At 38.9% G+C, this 23,103-nt stretch overlaps 1 protein-coding gene across 4 annotated transcripts in view; it reads left to right on the top strand.

The window, feature by feature from the left end:
* The window catches only part of MBD5 (methyl-CpG binding domain protein 5), a 902,668-nt gene that overhangs the window by 312,967 nt on the left and 566,598 nt on the right, over positions 1-23,103 (top strand). For all 4 annotated transcript variants that reach the window (XM_053698283.1, XM_053698282.1, XM_053698284.1 and 1 more), the window contains one exon: positions 5,934-8,003. In XM_053698283.1, coding sequence (XP_053554258.1) covers positions 5,934-8,003 — 2,070 coding nt within the window. The remainder of the gene's footprint in view (positions 1-5,933; positions 8,004-23,103) is intronic.

Here is a 23,103-nt window from a genome sequence, read left to right on the forward strand (position 1 = left end):
TAAAATTACATGTTCTATCGGAATTTTGAATTTCCTATCCCTTTCATTCTTACTGTGTTAAAGGGACAGGAAACATTTTTTCTTTATTTTCATTATTCAGATAGAGAATACAATTTTAAAAAGTTTCCAATTTACTTCTATTATCAAATTTGCTTTGATCTCATGTTATTCTTTGTTAAAGTGATATCTAGATAGGTAAAATTCACACATCTGGAGCACTACATAACGGGAAATAGTGCTGCCATCTAGTGCTCCTGCTAATGAATAAGATTGTTGCAAAACTGCTGTCATATAGTGCTGCATGTACGTGCACGTTCCTGAACACAAGTCCATGTCAGAAGCGCTGCTGCAAGACTGTCACACTTGAGAGGCTGTGCCTTTTCCACAGCATGGATTCTGGAGGGTAAGACAGTTTTTTTATATATACAATTTAAAACGCTATACAGGGTCACAGTGTGACTTTTTTTTATACCTCAATATAATCAAGGGTTAATATCTTCTTCAGGGAGATTATTTGAACATTATAGGGATTTATATCTGCTTAATGTGAATTTTTTTTTTAAGGATCATACTTTATTTTTTTGACTTGGAACAAACCGGTTTTACTTTCGTTTTTGAAGTGTTGCGCAGCTCATAATAGCTTGGTGCCCTTTTTCATAGCAGCTGCAGTCCTGTCTTACGTACCACGTGTTCGGGTGCAGTCTCTTTCATTTCCTAAGATCCTGCTGCAGACATCACTCCTGAGTAGAGCATTTTCACTGTTGGCTGTCTGGGCCTCGGAGGTGTTGAGTGCCCCAGCCATTGAGTGTATTAAGTTGCCATTTTTTTTTTTTTAATAAAAGCATTTCTTTTTGATTGTCCTTCTGTAGGTATATACAAAGCTATGGAAGACTCTGATACTGCATTAGAAGGTTCTGCTCCTTCTGCACTGATTAATAATTTCTGTTTATATTGTGAGGAGGCTGTGGTTTGCCCGCCTACTCTGTTCTTATGTCTAAGAAGGGAGACGAGCCTGCTAATACTCATAGCGCTATTAGCCCTTCTGAGCCGTCTACTTCTCAGGAATCTGGGTCCCGAGAAATTACTACCCTTTCTACATTACCCGCTCCACATGCAATTCCCAGAGGCTCAACTAATCCTCCATCTGGAGGAGGCTTTTTTTCAGTGGACTTTACCACGCAGTTACAGTCGGCGGCCCTGTGTGCCTAACCTCGCTCTAACACGCTCAAGAGAAAGGTTAAACGTAGTTCTCCTGACCTAGAGTCATCTAAATATTTGTCAGATTTAGCTACTATATCACAGCTATCCGAGGATGAGTTAACCTATGTAGCTTCAGAGGATGAACTTTGAGTCGGAGACTTTAGTTACTAAACCTCCTTCAGCGGAGGAACCCTTCTTTAGATTTAAAATTGAGCATCTGCGTTTTTTATTAAAGGAGGTTCTGTCTACACTTGAGGTTCAAGAGGCTACACACCCTGAGGAGCCTAAGATCCCTAAATTAGACAGGGTTTACTAAGATAGGAAGGTCCCTCTTAATTTTCCTGTGCCAGTTAAGATGGCAAACATTATTAGTAATGAATGGGAAAGAGTAGGAACCTCTCTTCCCCCCTCATCTACTTTTAAAAAATGATTCCCAGTCCATGACTCTCATTTAGGGCTTCATCCCGAAGGTGGATGGCATTGTCTCCACTCTGGCTAAGCATACTCCTATCCCTTTGAAGGATAGTTCTTCTTTTAGAGAGCCTATGGATAAAAAAATGGTTATTTTTCTGAGGGTTTTTATTTTAACCGGCAGCATCTATAGCCGTGGTTGCTGGAGCAACTACCTACTGGTGCAACTCTGTTGCAGCTCATTGAGGTGGAGACTCCCCTCGAGGATATTCAGAAGAGAATTAAGGCACTGAGAATTGCTAACTCCTTTATCTGTGATGCAAATATGCAGATTATTTGGATAAATGCAATGGTTGCTGGTTGAAGTCTTGGTCTGCGGATATGACTTCTAAATCCAGACTCCTTTCTCTTCCCTTCAAGGTGAAAATTTTATTTGCTCCAGGACTACCGGAGGGAAAATGTACCTTCCTACCGCAGAATAAGAAGAATAAGCCTAAGGGACGGCAACTGTCTAATTTTCGTTCCTTTTGTGCTGACAAGTCGCAACTACAGCAGTCCTCTTCCAAGTCTGAGCAGCCTAAGAGTACTTGGAAGCCGGCTCACTCCTAGAATAAGTCCAAACAGACTAAGAAGCCCGCCAAAAACAAATCAGCATGAAGTGGCGGCCCCCGATCCTGGATCGGATCGAGTAGGGGGCAGACTGTCTTGTTTTTCAGACACTTGGTTCCAGGATCTACAGGATCCTTGGGTCCTGGAGGTTGTATCTCAAGGATACAGGATAGGATTGAAGTCCCATCCACCCAGGGGCAGATTCCTACTCTATAGTCTTTCGACAATAACAGAAAAGAGGGATGCCTTCGTAGGTTGCGTACGGGATCTCTCCTCTCTAGGAGTAATTATCCGGGTACATACAGCAGAAAAAGGTTTGGGGTTTTATTCAAACCTTTTTTGTGGTTCCAAAGAAGGAGGGAACCTTTCGTCCAATTCTGGACCTTAAGTGCCTAAACAAGTTTCTGAGTGTTCCCTCTTTCAAGATGGAGACAATACGATCAATCCTGCCTCTGGTTCAGGAAGGACAGTTTATGATCACAATAGACCTGAAGGATGCATACCTTCACGTCCTGATTCACAGGGAACATTTTTAGGTTTGCTTTTCTGGATCAGCACTTCCAGTTCATAGCTCTACCGTTTGGCCTAGCTACTGCTCCAAGAATATTTACAAAGGTTCTGGGGGCTCTTCTAGCCGTTGCCAGAACACAAGGTATTGCAGTAGCACCTTACCTGGACAATATCTTGGTACAGGCACCATCTTTTCGTCTTGCGGAAGAACATTCAGAGTCCCTTCTCAGTCTTCTTCGATCACATAGATGGAAGATAAACTTGTAAAAGAGTTCTCTTACTCCAAGTACAAGGGTGAATTTCCTGGGAACTATAATAGACTTGATATCCATGAGAATATTCCTCACAGATCAGAGACGTTGCAAGCTAACTTCTGCATGTCTTGCCCTCCAGGCCTCCTCGAGACCCTCAGTGGCTCATTGTATGTAGGTAATCGGACTGATGGTGTCCTGCATGGACATCATTCCTTTTGCCAGATTCTATCTCAGACCCTTATAACTATGCATGCTGAAACAATGGAATAGCGACCATTCAGATCTGTCTCAACAGATTGTGCTGGACAGCCTGCTGAGAGACTCGCTCTCCTGGTGGCTTTCTCCAGATCATCTGTCCCAATGCACATGCTTTTAGAGACCGTCCTGGGAGATTGTGACTACGGACGCAAGCCTTTATGGCTGGGGAGCCGTTTGGGGTGCCAAGAAGCCACAATGTCTGTGGACTCAGGAGTCGTCTTCCCTTCTGATCAATATTTTGGAACTCCAGGCAATCTTCAATGCCTTGAAGGTTTGGCCTCTTCTGGGTTCGTCCCAGTTTATCAGATTCCATCAGACAATATAACCTTGGTCGCTTATATGAACAATTATGGGAAAACAAGAAGTTCCTTGGCGATGAGAGAAGTATCCCAGATACTAGAGTGGGGGGATACTCACAAATGTACGCTGTCAGCGATCCACATTTCGGGTGTGGACAACTGGGAAGCTGACTTCCTCAGCAGGCAATCCTTTCACACAGGGGAATGGTCTCTTTACCCTGAGGTGTTTGCAGAGATATGCAGCGAGTGGGGGACGCCGGAGATAGATCTTTTGGCATCCCGCCTCAATACCAAGCTACACAGGTACGGGTCGAGGTCGAGGGATCCTCAGGCAGAATTGAGAGATGCTCTAGCAGTACCATGGAGGATCAGTCTAAAATATCTTTTCCCTCCATTACTGCTTCTCCCTCGGGTGGTGGCTCGCAATCTGTTATTCCGATTGCTCCATCGTGGCCGCGAAGGACGTGGCTGTCCTCATCTCCTCAGTGTAGGTTACCTTGTCGCAGAGTTCTGCTGATACAGGGTCCCTTCATTGATCAAAATCTAAATTCTCTGAGGCTGACTGCGTGGATTGAACGCTTAGTCTTGGCCAAAAGAGGGTTCTCTGAGAGTGTTATCAACACTCTGGTTCAAGCTTGTAAGCCAGTTACTCATCGTATCTACCATAAAGTGTGGAGGACTTACTTGTACTGGTGTGAAGAGCGTGGCTTTTCCTGGCATAAGGTTAAGGTTGCCAGAATTTTATCTTTTCTACAGGATGGACTGGAGAAGGGCCTATCTGCTAGTTCCCTGAAGGGACAGATATTGGCCTTCTCTGTGTTACTACACAAAAGATTGGCTGCGCTTCTGGATGTGCAGCTTTTGTTAAGGCTCTGGCTAGGAAGGAAAGGAATTTATCTGGTAAGCATAAAATGTGGGTTTTTTTTTGTCACTTTGAATACACTATATCCAAAAGTTTTAAACTCCTACTAATTATTGAGTTCAGGCCTTTCAACTACAACCATTGCTAACAAGTGCATAGAAGTCAGCACATAATTATGAAAGCACCATAGACAGTCATTGGATAATGTAATTTTAAGCTAGTGACCTTTTTAAAGCTATTTGTTTAATCCCACAAAGGGATTTTATTAGTGGCATTTTCTGCTCTGGACCAACAGTGCCTTGTAGGTCCCAAGCGGAAACTGACACTTAGTCAGCAGTGCTAGTTGCACAACTAAGATGTGTGGCTACTGAAGCGGATTGGATCAGGTTCAGTTTCTGATCAAGACCAGATGTGCTCTGCAGGAGTTAAACACATAACATGCATTAAAGGTTCTCTAGTCTTAAAATTACATGCTCTAACAAATTAGAGCATATCATTTTTTTTCTATAATGGCCTTTTAAGCATTAAATTAAATGCTTTAAGTCTATACAAATGTGCAAACTCCTTTTGGACACCCTATAGCCCGGTATCTATTTGTTTTTTCCTTTTGTTGAACTCTTAATTATTAGGGATTCCATACTAATGTAGTGTAGGGATTTTTACCTGAGGTAATTATAATAAAGCCTTATATCGATATGCGTTAGTCTTTCTTGACTATTGCTTTAGTTTACTGTGTGTGGGTGTTTGCAAACAAAAACCCAACAAACTGCACTTCCTAGGGTCTATATTAGTTTTATTTTTAATTTTTTAAATGATCCATGCATTCATATGGATAGCAATGGTAATGGTGCCAGTGCCTAATATGATTATACAAAGGTATGAGATAAAACCAGATTTATGCCTACTGATAAAATCTCTTCATGCTCAAATCAATATCATACAAAGGGTTTATTATTAAGACATTTAGGTTTAGCTTGGTCTTTTTCATAGTTCATAGTTTTTTTCACTCTACAATCTGATAGCTCATGATGTATACTTATTTACATGCCCCTCTCACTGGTTTTAATAACCAAATAAACAGACGCACATTGGTTTTCTTTGCTGCTCTATTTGTAGTGCAGAAATTATTTTACTTATTTGCACAACATACAGGTATGTACATTTCTTGGCTACAGCGTTTTCACTCCTCAAAAAATCGCTAGTTTTACCACGTTACCTGGTACTGACAAGATGGAAGCTGGCATTTTTAAAAATAGGAAGCATTCTGAAGACTTCTTAGAGTACTTCCTCTATGAAAGCAAGAAACTATACATTTTGTATAATTACAGCATTTGTGTTTTCATTAATTCTGCAGGAATACACTATGAGGTCACTTTTTTGTGATCTGTGTCCTTATTCTGTTTAGAGTCCAAAACTGTATAACGTTATAACAGCCCAAGTATTAAATTTGTTTTTGACTCCTTTAAAAAAAGTCATTTACTTACCACTGTGAGCTAAATATGTTTTTTTGTGTTATGTATTTATTTACAGATTCCACTCCTGTGGTTCCTACACGTGCTGCAACTCCAAGATTGACTCGGAATAAACCACTGGACGGAACAGCAAATTCTTTGCTGTCAGAATGTAAAAACCCCTTTAAACTTAAGATGAAAGAGCATGTTAGTAGTCAGCAACATGAACATCATTCTGTCTATCCAAGACAGAGGTTAGGTAGTAGTGAGCATGGACAGAAGTCTCCATTCCGGATGGCTCATGGTGCAATGCCAAGTCCAGCTTCATCTGGATCACAAATTTTTGGAGATGGATCTATTTCGCCTAGAACAGACCCACTTGGAAGTCCTGATACATTTGCAAGAAACAATCCTAACTTCCATGCCCTATCAAACTCTAGCCCTATTCCTGTTAACAGAACTCCAGTGTCTCCTCATTCTTTATTGTTGCATGGTTCACCAGTGCAGCCATCTTGTGCAATTTCTGGAAGGACTAACATACCTCTTTCCCCTCCAGTATTAAAGAAAGCCCTTTGTAACTATCCATCCAACATGGATGTCTCACGGGCAATGTTTCATCATAAACCCACACAAGGCCCTCCACCTCTGCCACCCCCACCACCTTGTTCCCTTCAGAAAAAGCCATTAACATCTACAGAGAAGGATCCACTTGGTATTCTTGATCCCATTCCCAGTAAACCAGTTAACCACAATCTAATGCTCATCAGCAACCCTGCATTTCATTCAAATGTTCACTCTCAGGTACCTGTGATGAATGTAAACATGCCCCCTGCTGTTGTTCCTTTGCCAAGCAATCTTCCTTTGCCAACTGTTAAACCTGGTCATATGAACCATGGTAATCATGTTCAGAAAATTCAACATTCAGCCTCCACATCCTTATCACCTTCACCAGTAACATCACCAGTTCATCTAATTGGCCCTGGAATTGGAAGAGTAGATGCATCGCCCCAAAGATCACGTTCATCCTCCACATCATCTGACCATGGAAATTTCATGATGCCTCCATTAGGTACACAGTCTAATTGTGGTGGTATAAAAGTTCCACCAAGATCACCAAGATCTACTATGGGATCTCCAAGATCATCAATGCCACCCAGCCCTTCTTCAAAAGCAGATGGAAGTAATCAATTCAAAGATATACATAATACATTGATATCTGGAATAAGCAATGTATTACCTTCACACAACAACATGTTTCCCTCTACATCAGTTAGTAGTGCCCCTTTGAAGAGCCAGGCAGGTTTGTTGGGTATGCCCTTAAACCAGATATTAAATCAGCACAATGCTGCCTCTTTTCCAGCCAGTAGCTTACTTTCAGCAGCAGCCAAAGCACAGCTAGCAAATCAAAATAAACTTGCTGGCAATAACAATATTAGTACTTCTGGAACTGTTGTCAGTTGTGGCAACAATGAAGGAAATAGCACTTTAAACACCATGTTCGCTCCTACCAATGTACATTTATCAGCAGGGGAAGGGCAAAGTGGTCGTGCAGCTCTGAGAGATAAGCTAATGTCTCAGCAAAAAGACTTGTTAAGAAAGAGAAAACAACCAACTACAACAGTGTTGAGTTTGCCTCGACAGTCACAAGCAGATAGTACTGTAATTCCTAAATCTGGACCAGATTTGATGCGAAAACAAGAGCAAAGTTCTTTTTCCACAAATTCTATGTCACAACTACTCCAAACTATGAGTTGTCAGAGCACTCATATGAGCAGCAATAGTGCTACTGGGCCTGAGAGCTCAAATATAGTATTAACTACAAATCAGCCTCATTTTCCAGATAAAGGATTGAATTCCAGACACCTTCATAATTCATTAACACACAATTTACCTTTCCGCGGGGAAGGTGTTTCTTGCCAGAATCCAAACACAAATTTTGTTCATGGTGGCTGTCCAGTTTCAAATAAACATCTTACAATAATCAATCAAATGCAAAATGGTGGGAACTATGGGATGCTGAACCATCCTGGAATTGCTTTAGGTAATTCTTTACATCTGAATGCATCTCAAAACAGAATACAGACATCAACTATGCCAATGATACCAAACAACATTGTTAACAACTGTAATCAAACAAGTTCTGATGCAGGTATGGTTTTAATTTGAGTATGCGTCCTGTTTCTTATACAAAAAATGTGTGAATATAAATGTATGATACCAAGATTAGTCAAGTGTTTGTGTGTGCTACAGTTTTGTGCAATTAACTTGTACAGATGACAAGAATGTGGTCAGTGGCTAAAACTTTTTTTTTATTTATTTAACCGTAAGAATTTTTAAACTGTTAAAATATAATTTATTGAAAACAAATGTTTTTGCTAAACCAAAAAGCAATGCATTGTATTTAATGTTTTAAATTTAAAATTGTTATTGAGAAATATATAATTGTGGATTGTAGCTAAAAAATGTGAAAAATAAGACTTTTTATCCCATCCGAAATGTTCTGAGTTTTCTTTGTTTATTAAGTATTTTTATATAAATGAATACATTTTATTATTAAATATTTTTTTAACCCTTTTAATAATAGCATGCTGAAAGTTTTTACTTCTTGGGGCTTCAAAAGGGAGGGGTCTTCATTCAAGAATAGCTGGATCAATTGACACTGCTTAATAAATTGCTTTTACTTTTGAATTTTAAAGATTTGCCGTATGTAAATGTAAGCCCAGTATGGTTGGTAAAACTTGTTAATGTATGTTCAAGAGCAAGGGTTTATCTGATTACTTAGTAATACTGCTATGCTACAAGGTCCATAGTTTAAGAAGAAAAGAAAGGTATGTACACCAGCAGGGTTACGTCCATTTAAACCAAACTGAAATGTTAGCAGGATTTTTACTTATTTTAACTTGTGTTTTTCATACCACAGTTCGAATCCATCATATTACTATTTTGCTGCAATTCTAACTTTAGGCGTTAAATCAACCTAGGCTAGTATTTTTTTATTTTTTTTAAATGTGCTATATGTATTTTCAATTATACAAATTATGTGCTGTATTGTAAGGAAACGGAATAATATGGAGTTCTATCAGATTAATAAATGTATGCGCTTTATCTTTTTGCCAATCGTATCTTTTTGATACTTGATATATGGCTAGGATCAATACAAAAGCAAACACGTTTCATATGAAAGCCTGTATGTCATTCTCAGATAATCTTTGTGTGTTTAACAGTAAGAGACAAGAGTATTAACAAGCTAAAACATAGTAAATTAAAATTATTTTATTTACTTCTATTATTTTGGTTTATTTAAATGTCTTACTGCTATATACTTTTTAAAAATATTATTTTATATTTGTGAATATTATTGAAGACGTAATTGTTTTATTCCTCCTAGTGAATTTTGCTGAATGGTGGAAAAATATAACCTTTTTTTTTTTTATATTTATTTATTTTTCTCTCACACTTTAGTAATGACATGTTCAGGTGCTATTGGGATATGTACCTTGTTTCGTTCCAAAATTCTTAAGTATACTTCCATCTCCAGCAGCTAACCTATTATGCAGGGATCAGTCTGTTTGGATTATAGTACTGTAAGATATTCTACACAAGCAGACATGTTTATTGTATAAAGGAAGAAGAATGTGACCACAAAGACACATTGCAGCATCGTTGCTCCCGTTTGGGTCTGGAAACCAGTTGATCTAATATCGTCAAGGATTTGTTGAAATCATTTTTAATAATTTGATACATTAATGGATTATTTGTGCTTCTCTTCAATTCTATACCCTTCATTTCAGTGGATCAGTACTGCTTCAAGTTGCTTAGGTTCCTCACACCATATTCCCTGCTGGTTTTTATTAAAGGGACAGTCAACACTAAAATTGTTATTGTTTAAAAAGCTAGATAACACCTTTGCTACCCATTCCCCAGCTTTGCACAACCAACATTGATTTATTAATTTACTTTATAACATTCAACCCTCTAAATTTCTGCATGTTTCTAAGCCACTATAGACAGCCTCTTATCACAAGCTTTTATATTTGCTTTTCACAACAGGAGACTGCTAGTTCATGTGGGCCATATAGATAACATTGTCCTCACACACGTGGGTTCTGCATAACATGGATAAAATGCAAGTCAATAGTTAATAAATATTAAACGGCTTTCCAATTTACTTTTATAATCAAATTTGCTTTGCTCTCTTGGTATTTTTTGTTGAAAGGTTAACTTAGGTAGGCTTGTATGCTAATTATCAAAGGCCACCTCTTAAGCACAAGAACACCTTGTGTAGCCATAACCAGAGTAATAAACCCCCATAGCAAATCGAACGGAGCGCATAGAGATAGCCACCACTGAGTTCCCAGCCCTGTAACACTCACAGAACGAAAGGGAAAGCTAATACAAATTGTGGTAACTTCTACATAAGAACGGAATAGCTGCCACACCAGAGATTAGTTGCAGACAGATTAAAATGGTGCCAAATGGGGGCGGAGCTCATTGCTGAAGCGGCAGGATGCATCTGAGAGGAGCTCCTAACATTAATCATTATTAATAGGCACTAATTTTAGATATTCCATTAAAATAAAGTGTGTGTGTATATATATATATATATATATATATATATATATATACTGTATATGCTTTACAATAGTCTGAAGAGACTTGAAGATTGGAACCATATCAAGATTGCTGAGCCGTCAAGTGATTGCCATTGCTCACAAGGCCTTTATCTGCGCGACCAGGACTGTCGTATTATAACACCCCCCCCCCCCCTGGAAACTGGGTTACTAGGCAGATATTTAACGCTGCCTCAAAACTATTAAGTGTTCATTGAGTCGTATGTATAGCTGGGGACACTGGACTCCATATATCAAATTGTAGACTTGTTTTGGTTAACCATTGGGAGCACTGTGCCAGAACAGAGGTACATTGCATCCACATAACGACGTGCTTAAAATGGAGACTGCGGTTGCATCAGCGCTGCAGGATGTGGAGGCAATGCTTAACGCTCATTTCTTTCATGTAATTGGCAAGAGTCCATGAGCTAGTGACGTATGGGATATTCAATCCTACCAGGAGGGGCAAAGTTTCCCAAACCTCAAAATGCCCATAAATACACCCATCACCACACCCACAATTCAATTTTACAAACTTGTGCTTGATTTTCTTCTATGATATGCGCTTCTCAGCATTTTGAAGCCTGATTCCTCTGAGTACAGGGATTTGAAGGGAGTATCACCTATTGAATTATATGGTTTTCCTCACGGGAAATCTTTTCATAGGTTCTCTGTTATCAGTCGTAGAGATTTATCTCCTACCTCCCTTTTCAGATCGACGATATACTCTCATATTCCATTACCTCTACTGATAACTGTTTCAGTACTGGTTTATCTGCTGTATGTGGATGGGTGTCTTTCGGTAAGTATGTTTTCATTACTTAAGACACTCTCAGCTATGGTTTGGCACTTTATGTATTAATGTAAAGTTCTAAATATATGTATTGTACTTATATTTGCCATGAGTCAGGTTTATGTATATTTCCTTTTGCAGACTATCCGTTTCAAAATTGGGAAAACATATTTAGGAAGTTATTTTTTCTTACCTGGGGTATAGTTAATTGACTGTTTTCATTCATTTTCGCGGGCAAAATTTGGCTCACGAGGCCACAAAATGCTAATATTTATTGCGTCATTCTTGGCGCGAGAATGTTTTGGTGTGAAGGTACGTTTGGTGACGCAAATTTGCCATTTCCGGCTTCTTAGTTGATGCCAGGTTCCTTGCACAAGGTTGCATCTGCCATGATGCGAGTTGCGTCATTTCTGAATGTTGTTAGCACCAAAAAAATTCATTTTGCATTGTGCGTCATACTCTGCTCCAAATAATTTAATTATTTAAACCCCACTTCCTATATGCCTCTGGCCTTTTTCTATGCTCAGAGGGCTATGCTGTTTGCATTTTTTTCCCATTACTGAAACTGACATTTAAGGAAATTGATAATTTTGCTTTATATGTTGTTTTTTCTCTTACATTTGCAAGATGTCTCAATCTGATCCTTTCTCAGAAACCACTGTTGGATTCCTGCTGCCTGATAACAGTTCTACCAAAGATAAGTATATCTGTTGTAAGTTAGCGGAGGTTATATCTCCAGCGTTAGTATGTAACAGTTGTCATGATAAGCTTTTACATGCAGAGAATGTATCGATCAGTACTAGTACAATGCCTGCTGTTCCTTCAACATTTAATGTACATGATATCCCTGTGAATATAAAAGATTTTATTGCTGATGCGATTCAGAAGGCTTTGTCTGCTATTCTGCTTTCTAATAAACGTAAAAGGTCTCATAGAGTTGATGAAATTTCAAATGACCGACAACATTCTGAATTATCCTCTAATGAGGATCTATCTGATTCAGAAGATCCTACCTCAGATATTGACACTGACAAATCTTCTTATCTCTTTAAGATGGAGTATATTTGTTCCTTGTTAAGAGGTGTTGATTACTTTGGATATTGAGGAAACTAGTCCTCTTGATACTAAAAATTGTAAACCTTTAAATTCTGTTTATAAACCTCCTGTGGTTACTCCAGAGGTTTTTCCAGTTCCTGATGCTATTTCTGATATGATTTCAAAGGAATGGAATGGCCTGGTACTTCTTTCATTCCTTCTGCTAGATTTAAAAAGTTGTATCCTTTGCTAGATTGGGCGTTTTGGGAAAAAATCCCCAAAGTTGATGGGGCTATCTCTACTCTTGCCAAACGTACTACTATCCCTATGGAAGATAGTACTTCCTTTAAGGACCCTTTAGCTAGGAAACTAGAATCTTATCTAAGGAAAGCTTATTTATATTTTGGCTATCTTCTCAGGCCTGCCATTTCTATGGCTGAGGTTGCAGCTGCATCAACATTTTGGTTGGAAAGTTTAGCGCAACAGGAAACGGATCCTGATTTGTCTAGCATTGTTCGCTTTGCTTCAATGTATTTGGTTCTCAGGTGGATTGAATTATTTCAACTGTTACTGTGGGGAAGGGAGTTTTTTTACCTCAGGATAAAAGATCTAAGGGTAAATCTAAAGCTTCTAATTGTTTTCGTTCTTTTCAACAGAATAAGGAACAGTAAGCCAATCCTTCCCCCAAAGAATCTGGTTCCAGTTGGAAACCCTCTTCAAGTTGGAATAAATCCAAGCCTTTTAAGAAACCATAGCCAGCCCCCAAGTCTGCATGAAGGTGCAGCCCTTATTCCAGCTCAGCTGGTGGGGGGCAGATTAAAAAACTTCCAAAACATTTGGGCAGATTCTGTCCAAAATCAATGGATTCAGAGCATTGTCTCTCAAGGGTATCGAATAGGATTCAGAGTAAGACCTCTTGTGAGAAGATTTTATTTCTCTCTCGTGTTCCAGCAAATCCAATGAAAGCTCAGGCTTTTCTGAAGTGTGTTTCAGATCTAGAGCTTTCAGGGGTAATTATACCAGTCCCGTTTCAGGAACAGGGTCTGGGGTTTTATTCAAATATATTCATTATCCCAAAGAAAGATAATTCAGGCCAGTTCTGGATCTGAAAATTTTGAACCGTTTTGTAAGAGTGCCAACTTTCAAAAAGGTGAATATAAGGACTATTCTGCCTTTTGTTCAGCAAGGTCATTATATGTCCACAATAGACTTACAGGATGCATATCTTCATATTCCGATTCATCCATCCACTATCGGTTTCTGAGATTCTCTTTTCTAGACAATCATTACCAATTTGTCGCTCTTCCATTTGGCCTAGCGACAGCTCCAAGAATTTTTTCAAAAGTTCTCGGTGCCCTACTCTCTGTAATCAGAGAACAGGGTATTGCTGTGTTTCCTTATTTGGACGATATCTTGGTACTAGCTCAGTCTTTATATTTTGCCGAATCTCAGCTGTTTGGGCCTAGCTAGACTATAAATTTAGCACATTTACTCTGGGAGCTTGCTCTTTCATGCTTGCTGTATTGATTCTCTGTTAAAGTAAGATTGTCTGTTTAAGTATAATAGTTAGCTAACCAAGGTAGTTTGGCAAACAAGGTTTTTGGGTAACCAAGGGGAAATATATTTATTTTATACTTTTAAGTTAAACCTTTTATTAAGAATGTGTGAGAATCTCATTCAGTGTACAGCTTGCCACATGTTTGCATCACTGGAGCAGCCGCTTCTGGGATTATATGTTTGTGGCAAGTGTGAGCATATTGTCTCTTTAGAAACTCGTATTGGGGATCTGGAGGAACGAATTGCAACACTACATGAAATTCAGACACTTGAAAGGGAAATGGATAGGACTGAGCTGGTTGTTAATGGTTCCATCAGTGGGAATGGGGAGGATTCAGATGAGGAGACTCCAGGATGTAGCTGGGTCACAGTTAGAGGGCGAAGTAAAGGTAAGCGGAAGAGACAGGCCAGTTCTGAGCTGGTACACCCCAATAGATTTGCCAGATTAAGTGAAGATGTTGGGGATATCAGTTCAGGGGTGGAAGTGTCAGAGAGGGCTGTGTTGCTTAGTATAGTGAACAGTCCTTTAGCTGTGGAAGAGGAGCATACCATGGTGGGCAGTCCTTCAGTCATGGAAGAGGGGCATACAAGTCAGAGGCAGATGTTGGTGGTAGGAGACTCTATTATTAGGAAGGTTGATAGGGTAATTTGTCATCCAGACCCTTTACATAGAACAGTTTGCTGTCTTCCAGGGGCTCGTGTTAGGCATATTGTGGAGCGTATTGATAGATTGTTAGAGGGATGTGGGTCTGATCCTGCAGTCATGGTGCATATTGGTACTAATGAAGGAATCGGTGGGAGATGGAGAGTCCTAAAAAATGACTTCAGGGAGTTGGGTAGCAAGCTTAAAGCAAGGACCTCCAAAGTAATATTTTCTGAGATATTACCAGTGCCGTGTGTTAACTCAGTAAGGCAGAAGGAGTTAAGGTCTGTTAATTCATGGCTAAAAACATGGTGTAAAAATGAGGGGTTTGACTTTTTAGAACACTGGGCCGATTTTTCACTAGGGTACAATTTGTACAGTAAGGATGGATTGCACCTGAATGACATGGGTGCAGGTGTGTTGGGGGAAAGGATGGTAGCACATTTAGATAACCTTTTAAACTAGGCAAAGGGGGGGAGGGTCAGTTAGAACAAAATAGAACAGAGAGATCAGTCTGTGAATATGTCACTCCCTTAATATCTCAAGGAAGGGATGACTTAAGAAATGTCACAATAGAAAGTATAGAGGAAAGCACACCAAGTAGCAGCAGAATGAAAAGCACATGCAAATTAAATGTATGACAGCAAATGCAAGAAGCATGACAGGTAAAATGGGGGAGCTGACGCTCTTAGTTGCAGAAGAGGACTATGATGTTATCAGTATAACTGAAACTTGGTGGGATGATTCACATGACTGGGCAGTTAACTTAGAGGGGTATACATTATTTAGGAGGGACAGGAATAATAAAAGGGGTGGAGGAATCTGCATGTATATTAAACCTAACCTTAAACCTACAATAAGGGAAGATATTTATGATACAATTGACAATGTAGAGACCCTGTGGGTTGAAATAAAGAGTGGGGGGAAAAATCCTAAAAAAATATTACTAGGAACATGCTACAAGCCTCCCAACATTAGTGACCCGGAGGAAACTCAACTACTTATCCAAATAGGTAAGGCTGCTAATAACAGTGCTGTAATTATGGGAGATTTTAACTACCCTGATATAAACTGGGCCAATGAAACTAGTAATTCAGCTAAGGGGGATAGATTTTTAAATGTTCTCAGGGATAACTTCTTGTCACAATTAATAGAGGAGCCAACTAGGAGTAAAGCTTAATTGGATTTAGTGCTATCAAACAATACAGATGTAATATCAAACATAGAAGTTAAAGAACATTTGGGTAACAGTGATCATAACATGGTCACATTTGAAATCTCTTTTCATATGCAGTGTTTTAAAGGCTTAACTAAGACTTTTAATTTCAAAAAAGCAAAATTCAACGATTTAAGGAAATCATTAAATAATATAAATTGGGACAATGTATTTTCTAATAAAAATACAGAGGATAAATGGATAATATTTAAAAATGTGTTAAATAAATATACATATCAACACATACCATATGGTTATAAAAATAAAAAAACAAAGCCGTTATGGCTAAATAAAAATGTGTTAAGAGAAATTAGGAAAAAACGTAGGGCATTTAAATTATTAAAAGAAAATAGTACAGACTCGGCATACAATATTTATAAGGAATGTAACAAAGCATGCAAAAAAGCAATCAAATTAGCCAAAATTGAAAATGAAAAATTAATTGCCAAGGATTCTAAGTCTAACCCTAAAAGGTTCTTTAAGTACATAAATAGCAAAAAATCTAAGAAGGATAATATAGGTACATTAAAATGCGTGGAGGGTAGCGTTATAAATAATGACAGGGAGAAGGCTGAGGTACTAAACCAGTTTTTTTCTTCAGTATACACAAGAGAGGAACCATTGAATGATACTTTGGAACAGAATAGAACATGCCAGTCCATACCACTAACTGGGTTTTGTTTAGAGGATATCAGGAAAAAACTGGAGAAGGCTGAGGTACTAAACCAGTTTTTTTCTTCAGTATACACAAGAGAGGAACCATTGAATGATACTTTGGAACAGAATAGAACATGCCAGTCCATACCACTAACTGGGTTTTGTTTAGAGGATATCAGGAAAAAACAGGAAAATATTAAGGTAAATAAAACTCCAGGCCCAGATGGAATACACCCAAGGGTGTTAAGGGAACTTGCACTGTTATAGACAAACCTTTACTCTTAATTTTTCAAGACTCATTATCCTCAGGCATGGTATCCCAGGATTGGCGTAAAGCTGATGTGGTGCCACTCTTCAAAAAGGGAAGCAGGGATGATCCAGGAAGCTATAGACCAGTTAGTCTGACATCAATAGTGGGGAAGATATTTGAAGGGATTATATTGATGACCATATTCGTGTAAACAAGATTATGAGTTCTAATCAGCATGGCTTTAGGAGAAATAGATCATGTCAAACTAATCTAATTAGATTCTACGAGGAAGTAAGTAAAAATATAGATAAAGGGGAATCAGTTGATGTGATATACTTAGATTTTGCAAAGGCATTTGATACAGTGCCACATGAGAGATTAATGCACAAAATTACGGGACTGGGAATAGCTGAAAATGTTAGCTCATGGATAAATAACTGGATAAAAGATAGGGAGCAACGAGTAGTAGTAAATGGATCATACTCAGATTGGACAAAGGTAATCAGTGGCGTCCCCCAGGGATCAGTACTGGGCCCTGTTCTTTTTAATATTTTTATAAATGACTTGGAGCAAGGATTAAATAGCGACATCTCTATTTTTGCAGATGATACTAAGTTAAGTAAGGTCATTAGGTCAGAGCAGGACGAACTCTCTTTACAAAGGGATTTGCTAAAATTAGAACTATGGGCAAGTGAATGGAAAATGAGATTAATACGGAAAAATGCAAGGTTCTACATTTTGGAAGTAAAAATAAGCAGGCTACGTATTTTTTAAATGGGACAAGACTTAGCCAAACACAGGAGGAAAGGGATTTGGGAGTAGTAATAGATAACAAGCTAAAGATGGGTGCACAATGCAGAGCAGCGGCTTCAAAGGCTAATAAGATACTAGCATGTATTAAAAGAGGCATTGATTCAAGGGAGGAAAGCATAATTCTGTCATTATATAAAGCCCTGGTAAGACCTCACCTTGAGTTTGGAGTGCAGTTCTGGGGACAGATTGCTAAAAAAGATATTGCAGAACTAGAAAAAGTTCAGAGAAGGGCCACAAAGCTAATAAGGGGATTGGAGAAATTAACCTATGAGGAGAGGCTAGTCAAACTGGGTCTGTTTTCTTTAGAAAATAAGGTGCTTGAGAGGTGACATGATTACTTTATATAAATATATTCAAGGCCCATATACAGAGATGGCAGAAGCTCTGTTTATTCCAAGAAAATTGTTTCTGACAAGAGGTCATAATTTAAGGTTGGAGGAAAGGAGATTTAATCTCCTGCAACGGAAACGTTTTTTCACTGTAAGAGCAATAAAATTGTGGAACTCATTACCAAAGGAGGTAGTGAATGCCAATACCATAGATACATTTAAAAATAGTCTGGATAAATTTCTGTATATAAACAAAATTCATGGATATGATTGCTAGTATTAAATGGGTCACATTTCAATGGGGTTATTTAAGCTTAACTGGAGCTTTTTGAAAGTATTTTAGATTTGTATAGGTTGAACTCGATGGACTTCAGTCTTTTTTCAACCTTATCTACTATGTTACTATGTATGTAAATCAACTAGTGTTGTTTCTTCAAAGACATGGTGAAGGATCAGTTTCCAAAAAAGTTCCTTGTTTCCTCAGACAAGGGTCACCTTTTTAGATTTCCAGATAGATTCAGTGTCCATGTCTCTGTATCTAACAGACACGAGACGATTAAAATTGGTTTCAGCCTGTCAGAACCTTCAGTCTCAATCATTCTCTTCAGTGGCTATGTGCATGGAGGTTTTAGGTCTCATGTCTGCAGCATCGGACACAATCTGCTTTGCTCGTTTTCATATGAGACCTCTCCATCTTTGTATGCTGATTCAGTGGTGCAGGGATTATTCAAAGATATCACAATTAATATCCTTAAATACCAATGTTCAATTTTCTCTGACTTGGTGGTTAAATCGCCGCTGTATAATTCAAGGGGCCTCTTTTGTTCATCCAACCTGGACTGTAATCACAACAGATGCAAGTCTTTCAGGTTGGGGAGCTGTCTGGGGTTCTCTGACAGCACAAGGGGTTTGGAAATCTCAAGAGGCAAGGTTACCAATCAATATTTTAGAACTCAGTGCTATTTTCAGGGCTCTTCAGGTTTGGCCTCTGTTGAAGAGAGAACCATTCTTTTGTTTTCAGACATACAATATCACAACTGTGGCATATGTCAATCATCAGGGTGGGACTCGCAGTCCCCTAGCTATGAAAGAAGTATCTTGGATACTTTCTTGGGCAGAATCCAGCTCTGCGGTACATATCCCAGGTGTAGAAAATTGGAAAGTGGATTTTCTCAGCCGTCAGACTTTACATCTGGGGCAGTGGTCTCTCCATCCAGATGTGTTTTTTCAGATTTTTCAGATGTGGGGTTTTCCAGAATAGATCTATTTTCTATTATCTGATGAATTCCCATCTAAACAAGAAACTTCCCAGGTACCTGTCCAGGGATCCTCAGGCGGAGTCGGTGGATGCGTTAGCAGTTCCTTTGTTTACCAACCTGCTTATATCTTCCCGCCTCTAGTTCTTCTTCCAAGAGTGATCTTTAAGATCATCATGGAACATTTGTTTGTGTTTCTGGTAGCATCAGCATGGCCTCACAGGTTCTGGTATGCGGACCTTGTCTGGATGTCCAGTTGTCAACCTTGGCCACTTCCTTTAAGACCAGACCTTCTGTCTCAAAGATTGTTTTTCCATCAGGATCTCAAATCAATGAATTTGAAGGTATGGAAATTGAACGCTTAGTGCTTAGTCATTGAGGTTTCTCTGACTCAGTGATTGATACTATGTTACAGGCTTGTCCCTAGGAAGATTTATTATCAAGTTTTAAGACTTATATTTCATGTTGTTCTTCTTATAAATTCTCCTGGCATTCTTTTAGAATTCCTAGAATTTTACAGTTTCTTCAGGATGGTTTGGATAAAGGTTTGTCTGCAAGTTCCTTGAAGGGACAAATCTCTTCTCTTTATGTTTTATTTCACAGAAAGATTGGTAAGCTTCCTGATATTCACTGTTTTTTTCAGGCTTTGGTCCGTATCAAGCCTGTCATTAAATCAATCTCTCCTCCTTGGAGTTTTAATTTGGTTTTGAAAGCTTTACAGGCTCCTCCTTTTGAGCCTATGCATTCTTTGGATATTAAACTACTTTCTTGGAAAGCTTTGTTTCTTTTGGCTATCTCTTCTGCTAGAAGAGTTTCTGAATTATCTGCTCTTTCTTGTGAGTCACCTTTTCTGATTTTTCTTCAAGATAAGGCAGTTTTGCGGACTTCATTTAATTTTTTACCTAAAGTTGTGAATTCTAACAACATTAATAGGGAAATTGTTGTCCCCTCTTAGTGTCCTAATCCTAAGAATTCTTCAGAAAGAGATCCTTACGTTCTCTGGATGTTGTAAGAGCTTTGAAATACGTTGAAGCTACTAAAGATTTCAGGAAGACTTCTAGTCGATTTGTTGTTTTTTTCTGGTTCTAGGAAAGGTCAAAAAGCTTCTGCCATTTCCTTGACATCTTGGTTAAAGCTTTTGATTCATAAGGCTGATTTGGAGTCGGGTCAGGCCCCGCCTCAGAGAATCACAGTTCATTCTACTAGATCAGTCTCCACTTCATGGGCTTTTAAGAATGAAGCTTCAGTTGATCAGATTTGCAAAGCAGCGACTTGGTCTTCTTTGCATACATTTACTAAATTCTGCTGTTTTGATGTATTTGCTTCTTCGGAAGCAGTTTTTGGTAGAAAAGTTCTTCAAGCAGCTGTTTCAGTTTAATTCCTCTGTTTATGTTTTAAGTTTTTTTCTTTTCAATTATGAGAAAAACTTATTTTGGTTGTGGATTTAAATTTTTTCATCGGAAAATGGCTATTTTTATTTTATACCTCCCTCTCTAGTGACTCTACTGTGGAGTTCCACATCTTGGGTATTACTATCCCATACATCATTAGCTCATGGACTCTTGCCAATTACATGATAGAAAACATAATTTCTGAAAGAATTTACCTGATAAATTAATTTCTTTCATATTGGCAAGAGTCCATGAGACCCACCCTTTTTATGGTGGTTATGTTTTTTGTATAAAGCACAATTATATTTCCAGTTCCTTTTTATGATGCTTTTTATTCCTTTTTTCTATCACCCCACTACTTGGCTATTCGTTAAACTGAATTGGGGTGTGGAGTGGGGTGTATTTATAGGCATTTTGAGGTTTGGGAAACTTTGCCCCTCCTGGTAGGATTGTATACCCCATACGTCACTAGCTCATGGACTCTTGCCAATATGATAGAAATTAATTTATCAGGTAAGTTCTTACATAAATTATGTTTCTTTTATAAGGTATGACGAGTCCACGGATTCATCCTTTACTTGTGGGATATTATCCCCCTGCTAACAGGAAGTGGCAAAGAGCACCACAGCAGAGCTGTCTATATGGCTCCTCCCTTAGCTCCACCCCCCAGTCATTCTCTTTGCCTACTAAGTACTAGGGAGGGTAAAGTGAAAGAGGTGATAAAATATTAGTTTTTTTATTTCTTCAAGCAAGAAGATTATTTTTTTTCACTAAATAAAGTGTTTTCATGCTTGTTTGTAGTCATTACTAGCCTGTTCAACATGTCTGACATTGAGGAAAGTCATTGTTCAATATGTTTAGAAGCCATTGTGGAACCCCCACTTAGAATGTGCCCCTCATGCACTGAAAGGTCAATAAATTGCAAAGAACATATTTTAGCTACTAAAAGTATGTCGCTGGATGATTCTCAGTCAGAAGGGAATCAGGTTATGCCATCTAATTCTCCCCAAGTGTCGCAACCATTAACACCCGCACAAGCAACGCCATGTACTTCTTGTGCGTCTAATTCTTTCACCCTGCAAGATATGGCCGCAGTTATGAATACTACCCTCACAGAGGTTTTATCTAAGCTGCCTGGGTTGCAGGAGAAGCGCAGTAGGTCTGGTGTGAGAACAAATGCTGAGCCCTCTGACGCTTTATTAGCCATATCCGATGTACCCTCACAATGTTCTGAGTTGGGGGTGAGGGATTTGCGGTCTGAGGGAGAGATTTTTGATTCAGGAAAGATGTTCCCTCAGACAGACTCAGATATGACGGCCTTTACATTTAAACTAGAACACCTCAGCTTATTGCTCAGGGAGGTTTTAGCGATTGTGACCGTTTGTAGTAGCGATTGTAGTTCCAGAGAAATTGTGTAAAATGGACAGATTTCTAGAGGTTCCTGCCTACACTGATGTTTTTCCGGTCCCTAAGAGGATTTCGGACATTGTTACTAAGGAGTGGGATACACCAGGTATTCCGTTCGCTCCCCCTCCTACTTTTAAGAAAATGTTTCCCATATCAGACACCATGCGGGACTTGTGGCAGACGGTCCCTAAGGTGGAGGGAGCTATTTCTACCCTGGCTAAGCGTACAACTATACAGTTGTGCTTTCAAAGATCCTATGGATAAAAAATGAGAGGGTCTCCTAAAGAAAATATTTGTCCATCAGGGTTTTCTTCTCCAACCTATAGCGTGCATTGTTCTTGTAACTACTGCAGCTGCTTTCTCTTGTAAGGTGTATCTAGTCCACGGATCATCCATTACTTGTGGGATATTCTCCTTCCCAACAGGAAGGTGCAAGAGGATCACCCACAGCAGAGCCGTCTTTATAGCTCCTCCCCCCCCGCCACCTCCAGTCATTCTCTTGCAGCTCTCGACAAGGAAGCAGTTAGAGAGATGTGGTGTAATTTAGTTGTTTTTCTTCAATTCAAAAGTTTGTTATTTTTAAATGGTACCGGGGTTGTACTATTTTGGTCTCAGGCAGAAAATAGAAGAAGAGTCTGCCTGTGGTCTCTAATGATCTTAGCAGGTTGTAACTAAGATCCATTGCTGTTCTCACACATAACTGAAGAGGTAACTTCAGCTTGGGGAATGGCGTGCAGGGTATCCTGCTATGAGGTATGTGCAGTTTAAATATGCTAGAAAATGCTGTTGATACCCAATTTATTTAAGGTAAGCCTGATTACAGTGATTTAATAACGACTAGTATCATGCTTACTATTAGAGGTAACACTTTTATTATTTTTTCAAATTACTGAAATATAAAACGTTTGCTGGGAATGCTTAAACGTTTTTTATATGCTTTTGGTGATAAACTTTATTGGGGCCCAGTTTTTTCCACATGGCTGGCTAAAATTTGCCTAGGAATAGTTTGTTAGGCCTCTCACTGTGTAGACAAGAAGTGGGAGGGGCCTAATTTTGCGCCTAAATGCGCATTAGCTTTTGCAGACTGAGACATCCAGTTTCACTGAAGGAGTTCCCTGAATGCTTAGGACCTTTCTGAAGGGTTTTGGTGCTTTCTTTTTCGTCGTTTTTATGGCAAGGTAGTGCCACAGCAGAGCTGTGGCAGTTTGTTGTGACTGTTAAACGTCTATTTCGTTTTTTTTTATCCGTTTTTGAAACTAAGGGGTTAATCATCCATTTGCAAGTGGGTGCAA

The sequence above is a fragment of the Bombina bombina genome, chromosome 1 (assembly GCF_027579735.1).
Source record: "Bombina bombina isolate aBomBom1 chromosome 1, aBomBom1.pri, whole genome shotgun sequence".
Classification (NCBI taxonomy): Eukaryota; Metazoa; Chordata; class Amphibia; order Anura; family Bombinatoridae; genus Bombina; species Bombina bombina.